The 22731-nt window shown below is 42.9% G+C and overlaps 1 protein-coding gene across 3 annotated transcripts in view; it reads right to left on the bottom strand.

Moving 5' to 3' along the window:
• Positions 1-844: 844 nt before the first annotated feature.
• Positions 845-22731, bottom strand: part of RASGEF1A (RasGEF domain family member 1A) — a 297650-nt gene continuing 275763 nt past the window's right edge. For all 3 annotated transcript variants that reach the window (XM_063133155.1, XM_063133157.1, XM_063133158.1), the window contains 10 exons: positions 19070-19207; positions 16356-16577; positions 14662-14736; positions 11609-11701; positions 8138-8240; positions 7025-7104; positions 5166-5357; positions 4005-4128; positions 3300-3372; positions 845-2029 (listed from right to left, as the gene is read on the bottom strand). In XM_063133155.1, the coding sequence (XP_062989225.1) occupies positions 2005-2029; positions 3300-3372; positions 4005-4128; positions 5166-5357; positions 7025-7104; positions 8138-8240; positions 11609-11701; positions 14662-14736; positions 16356-16577; positions 19070-19207 (1125 nt within the window). In that variant the 3' untranslated portion in view covers positions 845-2004. The remainder of the gene's footprint in view (positions 2030-3299; positions 3373-4004; positions 4129-5165; positions 5358-7024; positions 7105-8137; positions 8241-11608; positions 11702-14661; positions 14737-16355; positions 16578-19069; positions 19208-22731) is intronic.

Genomic DNA, 22731 nt, shown 5'->3' with positions numbered 1-22731 from the left:
TCCTTTAATCTGTTGTGACATCCTCCACCTAATTTCAGTATTTATTAACCAGATGCTAATTTGTAACCGGTGACACATCATTACTGGTTACTATTTTGCTGAGACTGTGGTGATTATACATCTTTATCTCCCTGCCCACCATTTAAAATCTCGGATAAATAAAATACAAATGTAAACTCAAGAGAACTAGTAAAACTGCAATGGAGGAAGGGGGGGGGAAGGAAAGAAGAGAGATCAAGCAATTATCCCATTTTACCATGTAACAAAAATAAGTTCTGCTGCACCATTATTGATATAGAGACAGGTATACTCTAGTTCATGTGCCGTATCTTCCAGTTTATTTACAAAGCTGTAGCTGGTTTTTTTTAAAGACATCCATATTTTTATTTTGCTTGCTTCCAACCCAGAGTTGCAGATGAAGGTACGCTAAACAATTTCAGTACCTTGTAAGGCACTATTCTCTGATGAAAGAGGGGAGCAGCCTTGATGCTACCGTGGTTTAAGGCCAGACTAAAGGAAATGAGGACTCCTTGTGCTGAATTGGGGGCTTTCAGACTTGCGCCAAACATCAGTTTATGCACTTGGCAAAATGGAATGAAGCTTGATACGGACATTATCTCTGCAGGCGATGAGGTTTGGTATTTTGAATGCTCCCCATCCAAACGAACATATTGGCTTAAGTCCCAAGACAAAGTGGCAGAAGGAAGGTTCCCCATTCCTGTTTCTCCACCCTCCTGCAAGCTGCCTGAGACCCCTAAAAGCCTTTTTGGAGTATTGGTTTTTCTCCCCATCAAACCATTTGAGATTGGGGGTGGGGTGGGGGGCTGCTGGTGGGATGGGGGTGGGGAGAAGGGAACAGGAAACTGTCCTTCTGTGAACTTCCTTAAGTTACCTTCTTGTAGGATTCGTGGCATTGTTTGAAGAAAACTGGTGTATCAGGAGGAAAGGTTTGGTCTAGTCTTCTCTGTGGTAGGCTTTGCCCCTCCTATGCGAACATTCAAACCTGCAACCAGCACCACCTCTCACCATCTATAATGCAACCGTCCAGGCAAAGTTTTACTACGTGATTCTGCCTGGCTGTAAAAAATGGGCATAAGAACACAATTTTCTGCAAATCAATGAGGCAAGGAAGGCAGCATCAAAAAAGAAAAAAACTTGGAAATCCAGGACAATCAGGATCAATTCCAAAAGAGTGTAAAATATATTGTGGGGCCAGGAGTGGTGGTGGGTTACAATCCTATGGCAGCTTGAAGAATAGCCACTTTGCCATGGCATGAGCTTTCACCGGCCATCACCTGCTCCAGCAGGTGATGCAAAGGAGCAACGAGGTGTGCTTCAGAAGCTGGCTTTGCCCCTCTCTTCTGTAGGAATGGGGCCACAGGAGGTGCAAGCTCTTCAAAATATCAGATGACCCCCAATGGGGTGACAGTTTGACAAGAGCTCTGTGCTTTCACATCATTAGCAGTTAACCTAAATTGACCTGTGCTAACCCTGGAAAATGCTCCTGTGCCTCTTTGGGTCTGTGGAAGCCTTGCTGATTTTCAAGTGCACCAGCCCCACATAATGAAATTTATTTTCAGGAAGTGTTGGGTGGATCAAGGCGGAGTGGCGCACTGGACCTGTACATGTACTGAGTCCATCTGAGAGTGTGCATGAATCAGGCGGAAGTCATCAAACATTAAAATAAAGATCTGGATGTCGTTAGAATAAGACATCACCATGGATTCCATCCCCCACAGTCAATTTCATCTCTGAGAACAGGGTCCCGCCCTTGATTTTTTTTCTTTTAATAGTTAAAAAACAAAATCCTTCACTTTTAAGTGCCTTAAGGTTGATGTGAAATATTTAGCACATTGTCTTCTTCTTTTGGAATTCATAAAAGGTATTGTATATACAAAACAGGCCCCAGCCAGTGAGGCCTTCCTGTCTCAAACCATGTCGCTCAGGATTTAAAAACAATGTTTTTAGTGTGTGCTTTAGAATCAGGAGCAAAAGTCCAAAGTCTCAGGCCCTGTTGAGCAGAGTTGTCCTAAAAATGAGGAAAAAATGAGATCACATCAGAAAGTCATCTTTAAAAGGTGTCATGTTAAGTTAGAGAAGTCAGTGATTGTAAGGCAGCCAGGCACAACTGTGAACATATGTAGGACTGCTCTACTTGGGTCTGAATTTTCGTTTCATTAAGCTTGCTTTGGGATCTCTGACAGCCTGGCTGGCTGATTACTTTTCATATTTTCTCTGTTCGCTTTTCATTTGTCCTTGTATTCTTCTTCCTTTGAGATTGATTTCAGCAACCCATGTGCTGAAAACTGGCCACAGTTCAGATCTTTGGTCATTGGTGCAGATACTGTTGTTACCTGGTTGAAGAATTAGATCAATCCTGGCTAAACTCACAGTGTATCTCTGTACAATAAACTGACTTTGGATCCAGCCTGTGTGCAGCATGGCCTGGGCCACTGTGTCATCCAGAGCTGTGCTGCTGGACTTGGTCTACACATGCAGTAAAATTAGGTGAAAATAAGATTTTAGAATGATGAGGGAGGTGGCAGAGGGGAAGGTATTGCTTCAGATTACAGGAGGGAGATACCACTTCTCAATATGCCCCATTTTGTTTAAAGCACCAACCCTCTCTGCAAGTAGAAAACCAGCATATCAGAAATACGTTTTTTATGTTTTGCCTGACATGCTGCTTGTCTATTGCAGAGAGTTTTTAGTCATAGAGGAATATTTAAAGACGAGATTTCCCCACCTTCACACTGATGCATTTTACCACCTTGTCTTCTGGCATGTGTAGACAAGTCCGTATTTATGCAGAATGAGAGATAATAGAATTCTGGACTGCACTACTTCAAAGTGCGTATTTTGAAGTGTTCTGACATGTAAAAAGATTTCAAAACACATAGCAGACCAGACAAGCAGCAATTTTACCAGGTGTCACCTTGGTCTGCCACAAACGGTTTGTACAAGGGCTGCTTTCCAAGGGAGCACCCAGAAAAAAAGACCTGCTCCCGGAGATGAGAAGCCCACCCCCTAAAAAGATCTTCTGTGGGTGGTGGGCCGGGTGTTCACCCTCCAGCAGCAGTTTTCTCTAGTGTAACTTTTGGAAACAAAGGTAGTCTGGGATGTCTTATCTGGTTTGGATTTTAACCTAATTTGGATAATAAGCCTGGTAGACTCTGGTGGCCTCTTGACTTCACAGAAGTTCTAGATGGGCTCCTATGCTGCATTCTGCAGGTTCACAGCTAGTGCTATATATGGCTTAGCTCACCATCTTTAAAGAGCCAAGAAAATGGCCTTCTTACCTGAGTGTCTTCCAGCTGTCTTTCTCCATATGATTTTCTGGACCTTCACTTTCAAAGGATGCAATGAACAAAGCTGAGAGAGAAAAGGGGTGGAGGAAGACAGAACAGAGGACAGGTCTTTAATCACTTTTATTTGTTGCTGATGACAACGACGATGGTGCTGTCAAAATGTCATTTTAGGAGATGTAAAAGCCAGAATATACTGTTGGGTCTAATCTCCATGGCAGGCCCATAGCTAGCCTAAAAGGCAAAATTTTAAACTGTTTCAATTGTCTATAAAAAAAATAGGGTGATTTTTTTTAGGGGGGGCTGCAACCCCCAATGCAACCCTGGCTATAGGCCTGCTTCGTGGTACTCCATGAATTAGAGCTAGTTCTAACTGTTCTTTCCTTCTTTGACCCCAGTTCTATTACTCTGGAGCTGCATTATTGTCAGTGGACTCCCAAATATTTATGTTTAGAAGTGGAGTCCCAACACCAGAAGGAACCATGTACTGGAAGATTAAAATACTTTCATTTGGTTTATGCTTAAAGTGGTCTGGAAGGAGAAGATAAGACCTTTGTTGGTTGCAGCATTCATCCTATTTCTGTTCTGCATTCTGTCCGATGCTAGAAACTTTCACAAAGGTCACAAACGAGCGTGAATGGCACAGAGGTATCTGTGTGAAAATGAACTTATTTTGCCTGAGCAGTCCAAGAATCTTACCTTCTTCACTATAAATAGGTGCGGTGAGCAGATAACTCTGGATTTTCCTGTCCTTCTCAAAAGGACATTCAACCTGCTTCCATGTGATAAAGTCATGGATTTGCCTTGAAATTTCCCAGAACTTCTGCATGATATAAACAAAAATGAAGTCGGATTTTGAATAATTTTGTTACTTGATTTCACCACCTTCCCACTTTGGGTCAAGTCTATAGCAGTGAACTGTATAGAGAGCGTCAGCTATAGGGTGGTAGAGAAATGAAATTAATAAATAAAAAATAATATAGTCCTAGGGTTAGAACTTACAGGGAGCCACCATTGGGCTTGTGACCCAGCCAGAATTGCATGGAGATACTGATTGTAAGAATCAACACACCCATGTGGGGGTTGCCTCAGCTGTCACAAGTCCGGTGGCCCTTTTTTAAGCTGTTGAAATCATGCAAATTATAGCTGCCACGTGTCCAGTCCCTCGCCATGAGGTGGCACCAATTCATACAATTAGCGCGCACACATGGCAATCCTGGCTGGATCACAAGGCAATTGGGATGCTGCAACCTTGATGAAGCTAAGCGGGTCTAGGCCTGGTCAGTTTCTGGAAGGGTGACTATTAGGGAATCCCATGTACATGGATTCCTGCATTGAGCAGGGGGTTGGACTCGATGGCCTTGTAGGCCCCTTCCAACTCTATGATTCTATGATCTTTTTCTACAGTCTGCTTGCTGTATGAACCAGGTCCTAGTCATATGTAGACTTGCTTAATCGGCACCACTTATTTTACCGATAATGGCATTCAGCTCGTCTTGCAGCAAAATTTTATGTTCATAGCAGAGCATACACAGCCCCATTTAAATGCCAAAGCCACTCTCACCAAGGGGACAGTCATGCAACACTTCCTGTTAATGTGCATTTTCCCCACCCAAACCATCTGCTCAGGCCCGGCTTTCTATCACATTAATTGAGCGCACATTGCGACCCCTTAAAGTACCTAAAGTGTACTTTTGTATAAAGGTTCGATGTCAAGAGTGATAAGGGTTATTTGTTGTCCTATCCTTTCACTGTGTGCTGGTTCTGATCCACGTAAGGATGGATCCTGAGAAAAATAGATTCCTTTCCCACACGCAACGGCTATTTCCATCTCCTTGTGCTTGCAAACCATTTGCTTACCTTGAAGTTTATCTGTCCATTGGGCAAATGGTTGGTGTGTATTTTGTGCAGGAAGTAGATATCTTTAATGAAAAGGTTGAAAACTGGGATGACTATTTTCTCTCGGCTGCTGTGCGCTGTCTGGGATCGCTGCGCTGCTCCTTGAAGGGCTGTTCGATAATTACAAAAGTTGCTGGATGGGTCCATGTGATGCTGTTGGGGATTTTTTTGCCCAGGGAAAAAATGCAATTTGTTGTAAGTATTTGTACTCATGGGAGTTGGAACATCATTTGTTTATATCAACTTAGGAGGCCAGGGTAGAGGAAGTGAGTGCTTGCATTTCCTTTTGGACCCATGTTCCCCAAATAGAAGCATTTTGGGGGATTTACACACATCCCTATTACTTAGGGTGACCAGATGCACTGGGAAATCCTGGAGACCTCCGGAAAAATGGAGCTCTCCGGGGCAACCGGGACTGGGCCCCAATTCACCGGGGGAAAGGGCTGGAAGACGTGTTCCCAGACTTCTGGGAACACGTCTCCCAGCCCCCACCCCTGGCCGATCTAGCCTTCTCCTGCGCTGGCGCTGTTCGCTTTCCTGATAAATTCAATCCCCCCACCCCATTGGTTCACTGCCATTGTTCACCCTCTCTGCTGCTACTTCATGGTCATTTTTTCTGGTTGGAGTGATACCAGCCAATCAAGAATCACAAAGTCACTTCAATCTACAAAACGGTGCATAGCGAATCAGATTTAGCTACATAATGGTATCACTGATTGCAAATAAAGTTTATTGAAAGCAAGGGCAATCAGATTGCTGATTACTCTCACTCTGCATGGGTAAATATGTTTGCTTTTTTGATGCAATACTTAAATAGTAATACCAAAACTATTTTTGTATTAGCTTTAGAATAAACTTCTGCTTTGCACTGTGAAGTTACTGGTTAAATGGTGTATAATAATAATAATAATAATAATAATAATAATAATAATAATAATAATAATAATATTTAAGAGTGGTTTACAAGGGTATTTGCTTTTGCTGAATGTTGATCATCCCTCTCCACTAGATGGCAAACTTCAATCACTGATGAAAAATAAAAAATGCCATGTAAATCAGATGTGTGAGAGAAAGAAAATTATCTAAGGCAGGACTATAATAACAGGAACTGTGGGGCCTTAGTCCCTTTAAGGATATTCCAAGTCCTTTCCCTGAATTTTTAGCTTTCATTTTTAAGGAAAATCTTTTACTTATGGCACAGGTGGGGCAACCTGTGGCCCTCCAGATGTTATTGGGACTCCAACTCCCAGCAGGGCCAACCAGCAGGGATAATGGGAGAGAGGTTCAAAGGGGTGCATTTGGAAGTCCACAGGTTGCTCACCTCTGATTTAAGGAGACCGAAGGAAAAATATGCAGACCCTATTCTGCCCCAGTAAGATGAACAAGATAGTGATCTAGCCAATGAGTGCAAAGCTGCCGGGATGGGCAACATTTTAACTTTTAATATTGAAATTAACGGCGCAGTCCTAGGCATGCTTATTCAGAAAAATGTCCTACAACTTCCAGTATCCCCCAGCTGTGGAGTTGTAAGACTTTTTTCTATCTAAACTGCCCCTTAAAAATTGAATTGAAGATATCTAATAGATAAAAGAGTTTGGAGCGCTTGGGCTATTTGTATTCAGATTTTTTTTTGCTGTTTTGCACTTAAGATATTTTCCAGTGTACCCTCAGTTCCCATATTCATGCAATATTTCACTATGCAGAGAAGAGTGACTACACAGAAGATTCCATGCAGCTTGTTGGCGTTTTAACAAATGAAATACATTGTATATTGTAGCTGTGAATGTTCAGCAGGATATGGCAAGGTACCAAACATTTACCTCTAAAACATCAAATTTGGCTGTTTTGACTTTGGACCACGTTTTCTTTAGCCGGGCCACAGGACTCAAGTTCATACCCGCTGAAAAAAAGAAGAGTAAAAAACCAATTGAAAAAGTTAAACAAATCAATTAAATGATCCCCGCATGTCTATCACAGAGTATATCTGGCACTACCTGGAGTGCCACTTGGTACTTTTAGAGAAACCTGCATTCAAAAGAGCTAGTGCAAATATAACAGAGGGCTCCTGTGACTACATTTAAGAGATTAGAAGCAGGCTCTGCGCTTCTGAGCTCTCTCCCACCCACCTTGACTGTGGCTAAGCATTGCATTGGTGCCAACATCAACACTAACCTGGTTCCCCACTTAATCAGGATTCTTAGCCAGTTTCAATCCTGGATAAGAATCCTGAATAATTGAAGAACTTTTGTTAGTTTAACCCTACTCCTTATATATCCCTTCACAATCATTAAGGCAGGACGTGGGGAAATTTGCTCTGGGGAGGGGAGAGTGTGATCCCGTCATACACCTTTGATCAGATCCCCTTCGTGACATCTGTGCCAACCTTCAAAGTTTTAAAGCTGGGAGAAGTTTGAATTCTAAACAGCTAGGTGAATGCCACAAAATGTCGTTTTATCTAACGTATGAGAGAGCTACACATTAAGGTTTTTGTTTGTTTGTTTTGGTAGGGTTTACATCTCAAATGTTCTACAGGTGCAGTTGAAAATGTAAAACATGAACAAGCAGGGACACACTTGTTTCTGCAAGCACCTCTCTCTTGCACATGCATGCACACACACACACACACAAGCCAGGACTGGCTGTATGTCCCTGTTGATGTATTTAGAGCGGCAAGCTTAACTTTGCCGTTTCGTAATGCATATAAACATCCCTATATGCAAGTGCAGACTAATTTAACTTTCCTTTTTCTTCTTTATATCCCCTACCTCCTATATTTTTATTATTTGGAGACGTTCACTTGGTAATATCTCCGGTGCCCATTTGTCAGCCAGAGCATTGCACTCTTGGGGGAAGTTGTATCTACTCAAATGCCATCACTCTACTGACGCTGTCACATGCGCTGCCTTCAGGTGTCTTTGCAGAAGAGTACTCACAGATAATGGCCATCATTGAATTAAAGTTTCCGATGTTGAAGCACTCTCTTGCCACGTCAATAAAAAATTCCACTATCCTTGTCCGTTGCTTTTTCTTCACAACCTGAAATTTGAAAAGGATGCCTTAAACGAAAATGCTTGCACAATCGGTAGACTTCACCACTCACAACACAAAAGCATTTATTTGGAAAAAGTATCTGTGCTTCCATGCCAATACGAGCCTCTCCTTTTTAGAGGAAGCCTTCAGGGCACCAAGCTGAGTTCCCCTTTTTATTAAAGTGAGCCACTTTCTTTGGGAGGTTATGAAAACCCGATGTGTAGTGGGATGCTGGAATTCTGGAGCCTTATGTAACATTAGAATAAGAATCTTAGGACAAGCTTAAAAACAAAACAAAAGAAATTAAATAACTCCCTTGTGATAGCTAAGTGGGTTGGAGGGAAGAGGGGAAGAATGCACGAACCATTGCTCTGGTGATCACAATACCAAATAAATAATAAAAAAAACATTCTGCCCTCAAAAGCAAAAAAATATCGAATGTGTTATCTAGGGAAGATGTGGTTCTAATTAGAGGAGACTGTGGTATGGAGACAGCATTGGGTTGTGACAGTGAGGAATTGTAATCCAACATCTTAAATGCTATACTTGATGAGAGAGATGTCCCATCCTGGGATAAAGCATTAAATTTACATCAAATATGTGAATGGATGAGGCTAATCAGCTTAACAGTGACTTGGTACCTCATAATTAGTGACACTGTTCAATTTTGGTTTGTATTACCTACCTACTTACTATATTTTTATCTCGCCATTCCCCCAAGGAGCTCAAGGTGGTGCACTTTATTCTTCCATCAACCCTGTAAGGTCGATGGTAACAATGACCCTTTAATTTACATATGAGGAGGCTGAGAGTAGTCCAAAGGCCACCCAATGAGTTTTATGTTTGAACCCAGGTCAACACACTATCCATTACACCACACTGCTTCTTCAGCATCCAGTGAAAAGTTAGCATAGGTACTCACAAACGTAGCAATGTATTAAGTCCCAATTATTTTTAGTGGGAGGGTTGGACGTGCACTTTGCTCTCACTGAAAACAGTGGGTTTCAAAGTACTTAACTTTGTCCAAATCAATGCCCATGTTTTAAAGTTTGCTGCCCACATGGTGGGCATTATCATTTTGTGCTTCAGTGAACAGCTTCTTCACATGATTTGGTACTGAGTTGCAGTTTTGCTTATGGTGTTTGTAATTAGCTTCGGAGATTGAATATGTTGTTACACAGTTTACTGGCCTTGTTGACAATGAATCAATGCTCGCTTTGTACACTACTTTCTCAACTTTTGTTTCTAAGCTACCTTTTCTGCAGAATCGTGTAAAGAGAGGATCTACTTGGACTTTTCTCCCTGGTGTGCTACATTTTATTCATAGGGAGTTCATTTCCAACATGGAGCATCCAAAAGTGTCATTGCCTATCTGAAGTCTAAAGCGATGCTTTCCAGGAAGGACTCTACCACATGATTCTGCCACCACAAGACCCTAAGAGTTTTTTTTAAAAAAAAATGCACTCCAAATTTTATGGACTATGTACTTCTGGAAGATGATTTGTTGGGATACTTTCCATTTTCCTATCAGATGTTTGACACATGTTAGGAATCAGAGGTGTGGCAGGTGTCCAACTTTCATGTACAGAGAAGACATTTCTGTTGAGTTAAGTCTAAATATTATCTGTATTAGGTTTTCACAAATTCTAAGGAATTTGTTCAAGTTACTATAAGAGGGCTAGTCATGCTAAGCACCCTGTGACATCCCTTTCGACATATGCAGAATTTTATCTTGTTCTTTTTTTCCTGGGGAAAAGGCACAAACTGTTCAAATACGTTGTAAAAAAAAAAAAAAGGTTAAGCTGGCACCCTTTGTAAACAGCTTTAGCATCCTGGTAGCCATGGAAACTATAGCACCTTCACACTTACACATTTTCCATTCTGGATAAGAGCTGCACTGTTTGTTACAAGGCATGATGTGTTCATATGACCTTCCTCATGCAGGCCCAATTCATACATTACCAGAGCAGCCTGACTGCTCTTCCTCATGACCACTATTGTACATAGTTTCAGAAACATCTGACATAAGCAAACTCTGTGTGTGTGTGTAGGGTAGGGAGTCACATGGGACATTGTAACACTACATCTGCTAGTTCCTGAGAGAGAGGTTCAGCGGTGGCATAGCCTTGCAACATTTCACTTCATTATGGAATACTGGAGTGGCATGTGTTGGAGCCCAGTGAAACAACGATCACACCACATGGAGAATGAATGAATTGGGCTTATACTATGCAGCATGAGTCCAGTCAGAACAGCATGAGAATGAATACAGAAATATAAAGTGAAGCACTGACTTTCAGTGCTAACAAAATACCCTGCCAAGTCTTGCATTTGACATGTGAGGCTGTGCTCATATGTAGTAGATTGTGAGCCAGTCCATGGAAACATTTATTTATTTATTACATTTTTATACCGCCCAATAGCCGAAGCTCTCTGGGTGGTTCACAAAAATTAAAACCATCATAAAACAATAAAACGTTTCTTTATGGGGAGGTGGCTATGGTGCAGCGTTTCAGCAGAGGCAGTTTGGAGTCAGTTGTATCAAAATCTGACACATGGACAACAGAGTAGCTGGTCAATTCATGGACACCTTTCCTTTGTTCGCAGCTTGCGGGTGTTTCTGGATCCGTCACTCCAAATGACAGCCCAGATAGATGCGACATCCAGGAGGGCCTACTTACTATCAGCTTCGGCTAATACACCCACTGCTCCCCTTCCTAGAGTCGGAAGACCTAAAAACGGTAGTGCATGCACTGGTAATTTCAAGGCTCGACTTCTGCAATGTGCTCTACATAGGGCTACCTTTGTGCCTAGTCCGGAAACTTCAACTAGTTCAAAATATGGCAGCAGGTTGGTCACCGGTACACCTAGGGGTGACCACATTACACCAGTTTTAAAATCTCTTCACTGGCTGCCAATTAGTTTCCGGGCAAAGTATAAAGTGTTGGTTATCACCTTTAAAGCCCTACTTGGTTTGGGTCCAGGCTACCTGCGGAATCACCTTCTCCCGTACAATCTGCCCCGCACACTCAGGTCCTCTGGGAAGAATTTGCTCCAGTCAACAAAAACATGGCTGACAACTATTACCCAGAGGCGCTTTTCTTCTGCTGCTCCCAGATTGTGGAATGGCTTGCCAGGAGAGATTCGTCCACTTAACAGTCTTCTGGAATTTAACTGATCTCTTCCGGCAGGCCTACCCAGTTGAACTTTAAGATGCCTTTTAATAATGTGCTGCTTTTAATAATGTATTAGTTATGAAGTGTTTTAATCAATTATATGTATTTATGGTGTTTGAATTTGTATTGTACCCTGCCTCGATCCAGAGGGAGAGGTGAGAAACAAATAAATAGATTGTTGTTGTTGTCAGTACTTGCCTTACAAATCTCCGTTGCCACCAACATGCTGAGGCAGTTAAACCAGTTGTCATAGGCCTCCAGATTGTAGGTCTTGGTAACATCACCTCGGCACTGAAAAAGAAAAGGTCATATAGTATACTTGTACGAAGCACTGGTAAAAAGAAAGACCACAACTGTTTCCTGTGAACACACACACAACCTCACACACATAAATTCAACTTGCATTTTCCAAATATGGATGCATGCTCCTGTCTGTAACTGGAAATTTCAGGTATTTCTAGTAATCTACATGTGTACCAATTTAAAATATTATGAATAATAATAATAACAACAACAACAACAACAGCTCTCCTTCTATAATTCTGGTCCCTTTCTGGAGGTATTTGTGAAAGCAGAAAGGGTTTGCTTATCGTTTTCATCAGCTTTTGGAAAAGACAAGGAAAAATGCAACATATAGTCTGCTCTTCATATAGTGGGTGCAAAGCCTCAAGCTCATTTTGTCTGATTTAAGAGACATTCAATAATGTTAGTTATTGCTGACTAACAGCACATATGCATGCTCTCATTCTCATTCTCTCTCTGTATCTAACAACTGGGAGACTTAGAACTGCTTTCAACCTTGAAGAAAGGTTAAACATCTAACACTCTACAATGCTGTGTTGCCTGGGATGTTAAGGCTCAAAATAATAACTACTTGTGTGTGAATTACGATATTTAATCTTTTTCTAGTTGTTGTGTCTAGACAGATCCTGGTCTTGTACCATATCCCAGAAGATTTCCTTGACCTCTAAATTCCATAATTGCTAACTTGCAGAGAAGAGCTGCTCTTTAGATGTTCTCCCAGCCATGTGGGAGCGGCTCACAGATATGCTGCATCCACCCCCCAACCACAGCTGTGGATAACATCGAGAGGGCACTGAAGAGACAAAGTGGCCGGGAGTGGGGGTGGGTGGGAGGAAAGCGGCTATTGTAAACTCTAGCAAAATTACATTTTTGATTATTCCCAATGTTCGGGCCTCATAAAGCACGAACCGAAAGGAGAGGGCTCCGTTGGCTGTCATGCAGTAGGCCTGGACTGTGGATAAAAAACATCCTGGAAACCTCAGCTAGCAAAGAAATGCAGAAGGCTTAGCAGGGGGCTACCCTTTTAGACTCTCATTTTCCTCCCATTGCAGTGTGTATCTCTTTTTTGCCAGTTCAGGAAACTCAAAAAGATTCTTGAATTAAAAGGCTAAACCCTGTTGGCTATCATCTTTCTATTTCTTTACATTCCGTTCTCAGAAGAATAAATAACTTCACATGTGCCATTCCGTCTTTCATCTTTCACTCTTTTGTTAGCATTTAGACTCCTGCTAAAGCAGCCTTCCTCAACCTGGGGCGCTCCAGATGTGTTGGACTACAACTCCCAGAATGCCCCAGCCTGGCTGGGGCATTCTGGGAGATGCAGTCCAACACATCTGGAGCGCCCCAGGTTGAGGAAGGCTGTGCTAAAGGAACTGGATGGTGGATCAATTGTCGTGGGAGGTCTAGTAACAGATTTTAATAGCTCAAGATTTTAACATCCGAGAATTAATGTAGTATAGTGGCTAGGACACTGTGGAGTGAAGCAGGAAGCCCTTGGCCCAAATTTCACCACAGCCACCATCTCATTATGTGGCCTTTGCAAGACTCTCATTCTCAGCCTGGGTCCCCCATTTGCAATATGGGGATAATAATATGGACCAAGCGCTGGTGCAAGGATTACTGGGCTAAATTATGTGAGGCGCTTTGAACACTTCAGCATCACAGCTAAATGCTATTAACATTAGAGAAGAAGTTTTGAATGGTCTAAGTGGTGTCCAAGAGTAAAGTGTATAGGCGGATAGATTACTATCCTCATAGCAGGATATCACCAAGCTTCAGCTATTCGGCAGTATAAAAATGCAATAAATAAATAAATAAATAAATAAATCAGTGCTGGCTTCCACCATTTTTCCAACCTAAAGTGCCAAATCAAAATTGCACTTATGCCCTGAGGTTATTTTCCCCCCTACTGGCACACAGAGAAGGGTTTTTAAAAAAGCTAAAAATAGCTTTGTTGGATCAAAGAGAGGTCTATTTAATCCAGCATTCTCTTTCCAACAGAGGCCAACTAGATTCCTCTAGAAACTCACAAAGAGCATGAAGGTGATAGTGTTCCCCTATTGCTTTGTCCCAGGCATCTGATATTTGGCAATATCTTGCTTTAGAACATGGTGATTCCATTTTAGCTCCCATAGTTAATAGTCAATGATAGATATATCCCCCATGAATTTCTCTATTATTATTATTATTATTTTTAAAAAGCTATGTAAGCTGGTAGCCATCACATCATATGGGTAGCAAAGGGGATATGGAAGGACAAAAATGGCACCACCTCTGGAACTGGCCACCCAAAGCAATCACCTCATGACATCCTTCTCAGGCTGCCTCTGGTTCCCAATAGAACACCCAAGACTGAAAGGCTCTCAGACAAAATGGGTGCGAAGTTAAAAGAAAGACTGCAAACAACTGAACACATTAAAAAGGCTATGCATTTCCATAATTTAATTTCCACATAGTTGAGCCAAATTTGGTAGCCACCCCTCACTCTCTGTGCATTTTACTGAGGGAGTTTCTACACCAGTCCTGAACTTGGTACCCTCCAAATGTTTGGGACTTCAGCTCCCATCAGCCCCAGGTAGCATGGCCAATAGTCAGGAATCCTGGGAGTTAGGGTCTAAAACATCTGGAGGGCACCAGGTTCGAGAGGAAGGATCTACACTATAGACTTAAACTGGCAGAACTCTCATTCTTCTTCTCAAAGAAATCCTGACCTGGGAACTGTAGTTCTGGGGCGCTGGGCAGTTGGACTGGGGATTTCTAGCTGAGTCCCTAGCATGCTTTCCAAACTATAATTCCCAGGATTCTTTGAGGGAATACATATAAGTTTAAGAGGCAAAAATGCCCTGAAGTTTAAACACCCTTTCTTCCTTTCTAAGCCTTGCACACCATTATACCTATGGCGGCCTTTTCTGTTTCCTATGGCCATTCCATTCATACTTTGCACACACCTTGTGATTATCCAGGGAGTCCATGTGGCTGACGATTTGCATGAGGTCCTCAGGATAAATGTTGCTCACCCTCTCCTGAATGCAACAAGACAGAAAAGACTGTCAAAGATTACAAGCACATAGACAAGGAACAGAACTGGGTATTGACAGATATCCTGCAGGGCCACATCTTAAAAGAAATGAATATAAAATAATAGATTAAGCTCCGTTTCTTCGACAGGTTTCAGTCCTATCAAAGATACACTTTGTAAACCTTCATTCAAGTCTCTCTGTGGCTTGTGCACACATGAGAGAGCTCAAGGGCCTCTCTCCTGTTACTTCTCTTTTTCGTTTGCCCCTATATTCCCTAGTTAGACTCTACTGCCTGCCTTGTGGATAGGGCAGGAATGAGCCAAATTGGATCAGCTTGGATTACTAATGGCTGGGTGGAAGTCTCTTTAGAAGCTTGAAAGCACTGAAAGGGGATTTGGCAGTGGTTCCTCACACTCTGTTGTTCATTGGTCTCTTGCTCATCCTTCTGTCTTCTTCTGTTGTAGCAAGCAGACTCCGGCTGAACTGCACAGCAGAGAGATGGATGAACAAAAGACGCATTGAGGTAGAGTCTCCAGGTTAATATCCATGAACCCAGAGCAAAGAAATGGAGCAGGTAACCAAAGTTCATGGTTGGGCCTTTAGAAGATACAGGCCCTGGGGAAGATTTCTGCTTTCATTAGCGTGAAGGGTAATTTCATTACTCTAAGGGTAAAGATTTTAAAACTGGGTCCAGGTAGCATAATGGCAGTTATAGAGAATACAAATTGTTTGGTTTACTGTATTTAATTTCTGTATTCAGGGTTACCCCTCTCAAGGTGATTCACAACATATTAAAACAACCTATAACAACATATTGTAAATTATGACACCATAAACTGAGACAACAAAGGGTCTTGTGACACTTTAAAGACTAACAAATGTATTACACCATAAGCTTTCGTGGGCTACAGTCCACTTCATCAGATACATACTTATGACATAATCAGTGTGTTAGTCTTTAAAGGGGTCAACTTTGTGGTTTCTGCAGCAACAAACTACACAGCTCCTCCCCTGGGAATCATAAGCTAAAACACACAAACATATTTTAAAATATTACAGCAGTATCAGAGGAAACCACATACAGAAACTGGCAGCCAAATGATAAGTTGTTTTAAAACGAGCATCAACAGTGTGGCTGGATTGAATGGTTGAAGTACCCATTAGTGGGATTTCAAAGAGAAAGAGAGGGGGGGGTTGTTTCTGTTGTTGTCCTTGACTTCTCTTCCCTTCCCCACCCTTGGAGATGTTCCAAGGCAGGAATCATAGAATACCAGAGTTGGAAGGGGCCTACAAGGCCATCGAGTCCAACCCACTGCTCAATGCAGGAATCCACCCTAAAGCATCCCTGACAGATGGTTGTCCAGCTGCCTCTTGAAGGCCTCTAGTGCAGGAGATTTTGAAATGAAGTGATCCTGTAGCAGAGGCTGAGGGAGCAAGAAGTTGACCAGTTGCTTGTGATCATAATCTCTGTAACGGCCATGTCATCATTCTCCTCTACCCTTTACTTTTTTCATGTGTTCAGCCTTAACTCTGAGAGCGTACCTAGTGCACAGTTTGCCTGGACCTGCCAAATCTTCAAGAAGATAGAAAATAAAGGAGTGGACAAATAACGACTCACTCACCAGTTCAATATGTGTTAGCTGCTGTGCAAGGACCAACGGGTCACAGCAAACACTCAGTATATCCTTCTGCGATGACTGAGGCTTAGTTTTAAGGATTGTCCCTTTGTCGGTCACAGGTTGACGGAACTTCTCTCGGATCTCTTGGTACTGACTGCGTGCGGCAAGGGTCATCAGCAAATTCTGTGTCATCTGGCTAATGATTTTCTTGACAGTTCCGTTTTCCTAATCCATAAAGCAGAATAGTTTTTGTTGAAAATTCTGTTAATTAGAAGTATGCTTGATGAATTTATGGCTGGGATTCTACAATTCAACATCAAGTAAGTTCATTAACTGATTGAGCCCTCATATGTTTGTCCTGAACACTGGAGAGTGTTTTGTAGATGAATTGTGAATCTCAAACTACTCCCACTGCTCTATTGACTTTCATGGTTGAGAAGTGTCCCAGGCTCATGGTCAAACCTGATTAACATCTTCAGTTGCTAGCATTGCTTGCAAGTTATATTCTTAATGGGACAGCTATCAGTGTACCATTCTCACTTTGCAAAGAGTATCCAAAAATCTCTTGGGATTGCCTGCCTCACCTCTTCTAGGTTAAAGGAGTCTACTGAGAGTGCCTTTCCTGATGCCCCGCCCCCCCCCCAAAAAAATCCTGGCGGTGACACCGCCAACAGTTCTCCTTAAGGCAGAAGAGAGCTTCATCTGAGCCATACTAAGGATGAAAGGGGAACCACAAGCTGAGTGTATTCCTCCATTGTTCTCTCATGTGGCTATTCTTTGGTAAAAGTTGGGAGGGGCAATGAGTTTCATGACAGAGATCAAAAAATGGCCAGTCCACTGAGTCCTACCTCCAAAACAGGATTCCAGTGGCTTTTTTTCACCCAGGAATGCAGGAAAAGTTGAAGGACAAGTGAGTGCATTAAGGCTGTCCAGCCTCCCTTACTGAAGGGAGTCTTCAGGCTTCTAAACAGTGATAACTGGGGTTGGTTTCCATGCTATCCGTGCAATATGTACTCTGGTGTAGTGGCTAAAAGTGTTGGACTGGGAGTCGGCAGATCCGGGTTCTAGTCCCCACTCAGCCATGGAAACCCACTGGGTGACTTTGGGACAGTCACAGTTTCTCAGCCCAAACTACCTCACAGGGTTGTTGTGAGGATAAAATGGAGAGGAAGATCATGTATGCCGCCTTAAGATCCTTAGAGGAAAAAAGGCGGGATATAAATGCAATAAATAATAAAAATGTAGACTTTCTGCAGTCTCCAAGCAATCATTTCCATCCTGTCACTTCTGCTACATGTGAAAACGCAAACTTTCTGAGCGACTCCATACCAAAAGGACTTGTTTCACTATGACTTCCACAGATGCTTTGTATTCCCCCCTCCCACACACCAAAAGTGACACTGCATGTTTTGAGACATAGATCCACAATATGCACGATTTTTCCAAATAGCTATTTGGTAAAAGTTTGGATTCTAGAATTTCCCCATTTAAAGTCACAGGGGTCTGGCTTAATGCATGGCTCCTAAATGAAAAGCTCAGAGACCTGGCATAATGGTACATGGTTCCCACTTTGGAAGTAAGCAGATGGCTGACGGACAGTCTCAGAAGCAGGTGATTTTATTATTTTTATGATATTTTGTTTATGTAATCAGATAGGATGTCATCAATTAATGTGGGGGCAAGGAGGAGAAGGTGTTTCCTCCTGTTTGGGAAACCATCATTCACATAATTAAAACTGAACATGAAAGGAGGTCAAATTGTGTTTGTTTTAATGTGGAGCATGTGCATTGCACACATGCTTCTAAAAACCCACAGTCTAAACTTCATCATATCCTCTTGCCCTCAGGGTGTGACCTCTTAATGACATGCAGGTAAGCAACATTGCTAACATTCAGAAACTTGTTGGGCCACTCCTGACAACACCTTTAAGATCTAAGAATTGCCTCATTATGCGCTCCAGTCTTTAGTCATGGCATTTTTTAACAAGCACGTATCCAACCACCCTTAAAGCCCTGTGACCAAACTCAAAATAGATTCAGAAGAATTCTTTTTAAAAGACAAGGTCTTTTTGCTTTCTTTTCCCTTTATACTACTTAGGCTATATGCCTAACTGTACTTAGGATGCTTCAGAGGTTCCCCTGGACTTTGGAGAAGAGAATCTTTTCAAGGAACGGAGGAGCCGCTGCTAAAAGGGCAAAATGAAAAGGTTCCAAGCACTCCTGGTACATCACTGAGGGCGATTAGGATCCTGGCTTTTTCTCCTACACGGTTTGGTAAACAAAATGGCCACCCAACCGTGAGATGGGCCCACTGCCTTCTGTAAGCTCTGCCGACCTGCCCAGTTCCAAAAGTGAGCATTTCTGTTCATTTCGGAAATGCTAAATCTGTTACACAAGTGGTGGGTGAGCCCTGTAGCAGCTACGGTTTGCCAAAGGTAGCAGGCCGCCTGAGTTACTTAGTGGTGGTGATGGGAAAACTGTACAGAAAACTGAAGGAAAAAGTAAGAGATCCCTGAAATGTTGAGGAGCAAACTCCTCAGCTCTTGTTCTACCCTTTAGGTCCTAAAGTTTTGGACAGGTGATGGACAGCAGTTGTTGAGCCTCATTGCTGTCTAGGAAACAGGCTTCCAATCAATATCCTCAACAAGACAAGATAAATGATAGGTCGGGTACCAGTGGTGGTTATTCTTTCACCTGTGTCAGTTTTTTCTGCCTTACCTCATCACACTGTGTTATCCTGTGAGCAATTTCCTTTAGCTCTTTCATAGATTTCTCATCCTGGAAGTCATAGGGGAATGTTTCAGTCCATTCCTTCAGGAGCTGAATGATCTTGGCCGCAAAGGACTTGAGCTTTGCCTAGGAAAGAACATAGAGAGGTTAATCAAAATTCCAAAGACCTTCCTTGACCAAGACCTTTGGGTAACCAGATGATGCTCCAAGTGCCAAACCTTTGAATCATTAACTGGGACACATACAAAAAAACAAAAGCAATGTTAAGTTGCATTGGGCTGCAGCAGCGACCTTCACTACTGTTTCAAGCAGGAGAGCTCCAGGCCCTACTATTGGGGCCACTTGAGGAGGGGGGGGGGCTTTCCTGGGCTGGGGAGGGCCTCTTCCTCCACCCCATAAGCAGTGATGGACTCAGCTGGAGACATTTTCAGGCCTATCCTCCCCATCCCCCTATATGTCATTGAAACAAATCAGTCACCAGGCAGGCAAATTCTGACAAGCTCAATTGGCCCTTGGATTGGGGTGGATCTTTTTTTTGTTGTTGTTGTTAGTGAGAAAGTGTGTCTCCTTATTCGGTGCTGCAAAATCTCCCAGCACAGGCCCACATGGCTTTCAGTCTTGCTCACACATTCAATTTTCCGTGCCTCCAGTATCTCATGGCATGGCAACTAGCCAATCACGTTGCTCCTTGCCTCTTAGACTCTCCCCACTGCCCCACAACTAGTTGGCTGATTGCTCCTGCATTCTCCTGTCCCACCCACCCATCCAGCCACCTTACAGCTAATGAGCAGCAGGCCTCCTGACACCTCCACCCCCTAAGCCTCCTGGGGTAGCCGAGATCACAGCAGCCCGCCTGCCACTAGAGCAAACAGCAAGGCAAAGCTAGAGAGCTTCTGCTGAGAATAAGCAGCTACTGGAGAGAGAGAGAGAAACAGAGAGAGAGGGTGGTGACTGGGAGGCACAAATGACTCGAGCCTTTCAGTGAAGAACATTGCGCAAGAGCTTTAGCTGACCTTACAATCTTTCTTTCTTTCTGAATACATTAGAACATTAAAAAGAAAGATGGCAGATATGTACAAATGCTTGGCTCACCACACCCACGGCTACGTGAGTTTGTCCTAGAAAGATGTATGCAGGGGCCACTTAACTCTCTCAACTGTCTATGTCAGGGGAGGGCAACTGCAAGTCCGTGGGCCTAGTCCAGACCTAGGGGTTTCTCAATTGAGTCCGCAGAGGGTTGGGCACCCTCCAGGGGCCCCTCCCCTTGCCGCACTCCCTGGCCTGGGAAGAGGAATCCCCTTGTACTCTCCGATCTCTGGAGATAACAAGGGGATACCCCCGCACTGGGCCTGCGCTTGCAGGTGCTGGCTCCTGTGTTCACTGGTTGCGTTGTTTTCCATTCAGGGACAGGCATGGAACTCCATGTCTATCTCTGCATGGGGAAGAAGTGGGCAGGGATAACACCAATGACATCATGGAAGGGGGCAGGGCTTTGGGGTAGAGCTGGAGCCCAACTTGGTCCAGGGAACAACCTGGCCCCAAAAGAGGTTGCCCCCACCCCCAGTCTCCATGTACACATAAGCAGCAGTCAAAGAAAAACTTGCAAAAGATCCTGCCAGGTGCATTTCTCTGTGCGGAGAATTCGGGGTGGGTGGGAGAGGCCTCACGTCAGAAAAAGCCTGAGATCTAGCCCCTTTGGCTTTAAAAGTCAAAATCGGCACAGCATCTTGGGCTGGGAAACAAAGTGCCAAACTGGTGAAAAGGGAAGGGATGTGGGACAGCCCCGGCTTTGCCGATAAAAGGTCCCAGATTCTATTTCTGTCATCTCCAAGTTAGGCTGGGCAAGACTCCGGCCTGAAACCCTGGCAAGCTGCTGCCAGTCAGTGTTGACAGTACTGGGCTAGACAGACCAATGGTCTGACTCAGAAGAAGGCAGCTTTTTGTGTCCTTCGAACCAATGCAGGTATTTGAAGACAGGTGATAAGATTTCGGCAGCGAATGCCCATCAACAACCTAGCTCCTGAATTTTGAACTTGTGCTCCTTTCCAGCACTTTTCAAACGTGCATTCCAGTCCGTTCACTATGTTAGGAACACACACAACTTTTTACACAGTAATCATGTATCATGTGGCAAGACGACAACTCCAGCTTTATTGCATATTGGTTTGAGTCCATGTTCAGTGGTCAAAGAAGGAACCACCAGCACGTTCCAACAGGGCATTGTTGGAGAGAGGTGGAAATTACACTTCCTTCATTACTGAGTCATTCGAGCTTCATCCATGCTTTGGAGGGTGGGGACTTCCCAAATCCTCCTTGGTCATTATTTCTAATGGCTCTTTTGTTGTTGTTATTGTTGCTGCTGCTGCTGCTGCTGTTATTATACTGCTAGTAGCATGACCAAATGACATTTAATTAAAAACCAGTTCTCAGAGAGAGGAAATGGTTTAATTTTTGCTCTAAGCAGAAGAAGAAATATTGCTCTTAACAAAGCTCTGAGGAGCAGCAATTTCCTTTGTCATTCTGATCAGGTCAGCTGAAAAAGTTCCTGAAAGTTTTTCCCCGCCCACCTCCACCCCGTGCAAACTGGGGAAGGGTTATTCCTTCCGGGATTTCCACCCTTGGCTGGAATTTACAGAGCTCTAGGGGATGCCAAGCAAGCAGGTTCCCCTTTGGGAGAAAGAGGAAGATGCCTTCTGAGAATTTCCTACACAAGGAAATGCTTTGCACAAGGAAAGTCATCTTTAGATTCCAGCATACCAGGGACTTTTTAATAACCCAGCTGCTCTTTGCTGATTCTTAACAGCTCGCTTAAAATGCAATCTGCAGGAGTTGTAGCAATTTGCTTGGGATATGAATTTATAATCATATCACTCGAGATGCAAATGCTAGAAAAGGATGGTGGGGCAGAACGGATCTGTCACCCAACGGACGCAAAGTTGAAGGTGAGAATAGGCAAGAACAGGCAGTCCCTGGGTCAGATCCGGCCTCTTTGGCGTGACCGTCTGTCCCCACTCTGGCCAAGGCTGGAGGGATGTATGGAGGGAGCAGGGTGGATTTGATTTAAATCAATTCGATTTAAATCACGATTTAAATCACAACTCAGAAAGACTCAATTTAATCATGAGACTTCCCCCCCCAAACACCGAAAAATGCATTCTTCCTCGCTATATTTTACACAACTCAGAGTTACCAAAGACTCATTCTTGCTGGTATAATCTTAATATTTATAACCAGATGAAGGTTTCATTTTTAGAATAACAACTTTTCAGATTAGTTTTACAGTTATATCAAAAAATACTGATTTGGTTATACTATTAGAAACACATCATAGATAGATAATTATGAAATTATTGTGAGGTGAACTATCTCCAGTTTAATAGGTTAATCATACATATTTGGACAACTTTTCTGCTGTACTTTATTGGAAGGAGAAAAATAATCTTACAGAAACCTCTGGAAGAGCATGACATTGTGAATGGATGAATGGAATTCATTTACCAAAAAAATTAAACAGCCTCACGCTACATAATTAAAAACTAATCCTTATTTCATGATGAATAACCTTTGGACTATAATGTATCTTAAATAGAAAACTATCTTTAGATAGATTTTTTCTCAAAAAGCATTTTATTAAAAAAATATCCAATTTA

Source organism: Elgaria multicarinata, chromosome 8 (assembly GCF_023053635.1).
Source record: "Elgaria multicarinata webbii isolate HBS135686 ecotype San Diego chromosome 8, rElgMul1.1.pri, whole genome shotgun sequence".
Taxonomy (NCBI): Eukaryota; Metazoa; Chordata; class Lepidosauria; order Squamata; family Anguidae; genus Elgaria; species Elgaria multicarinata.
This window is presented reverse-complemented; position numbering and strand designations above follow the sequence as displayed.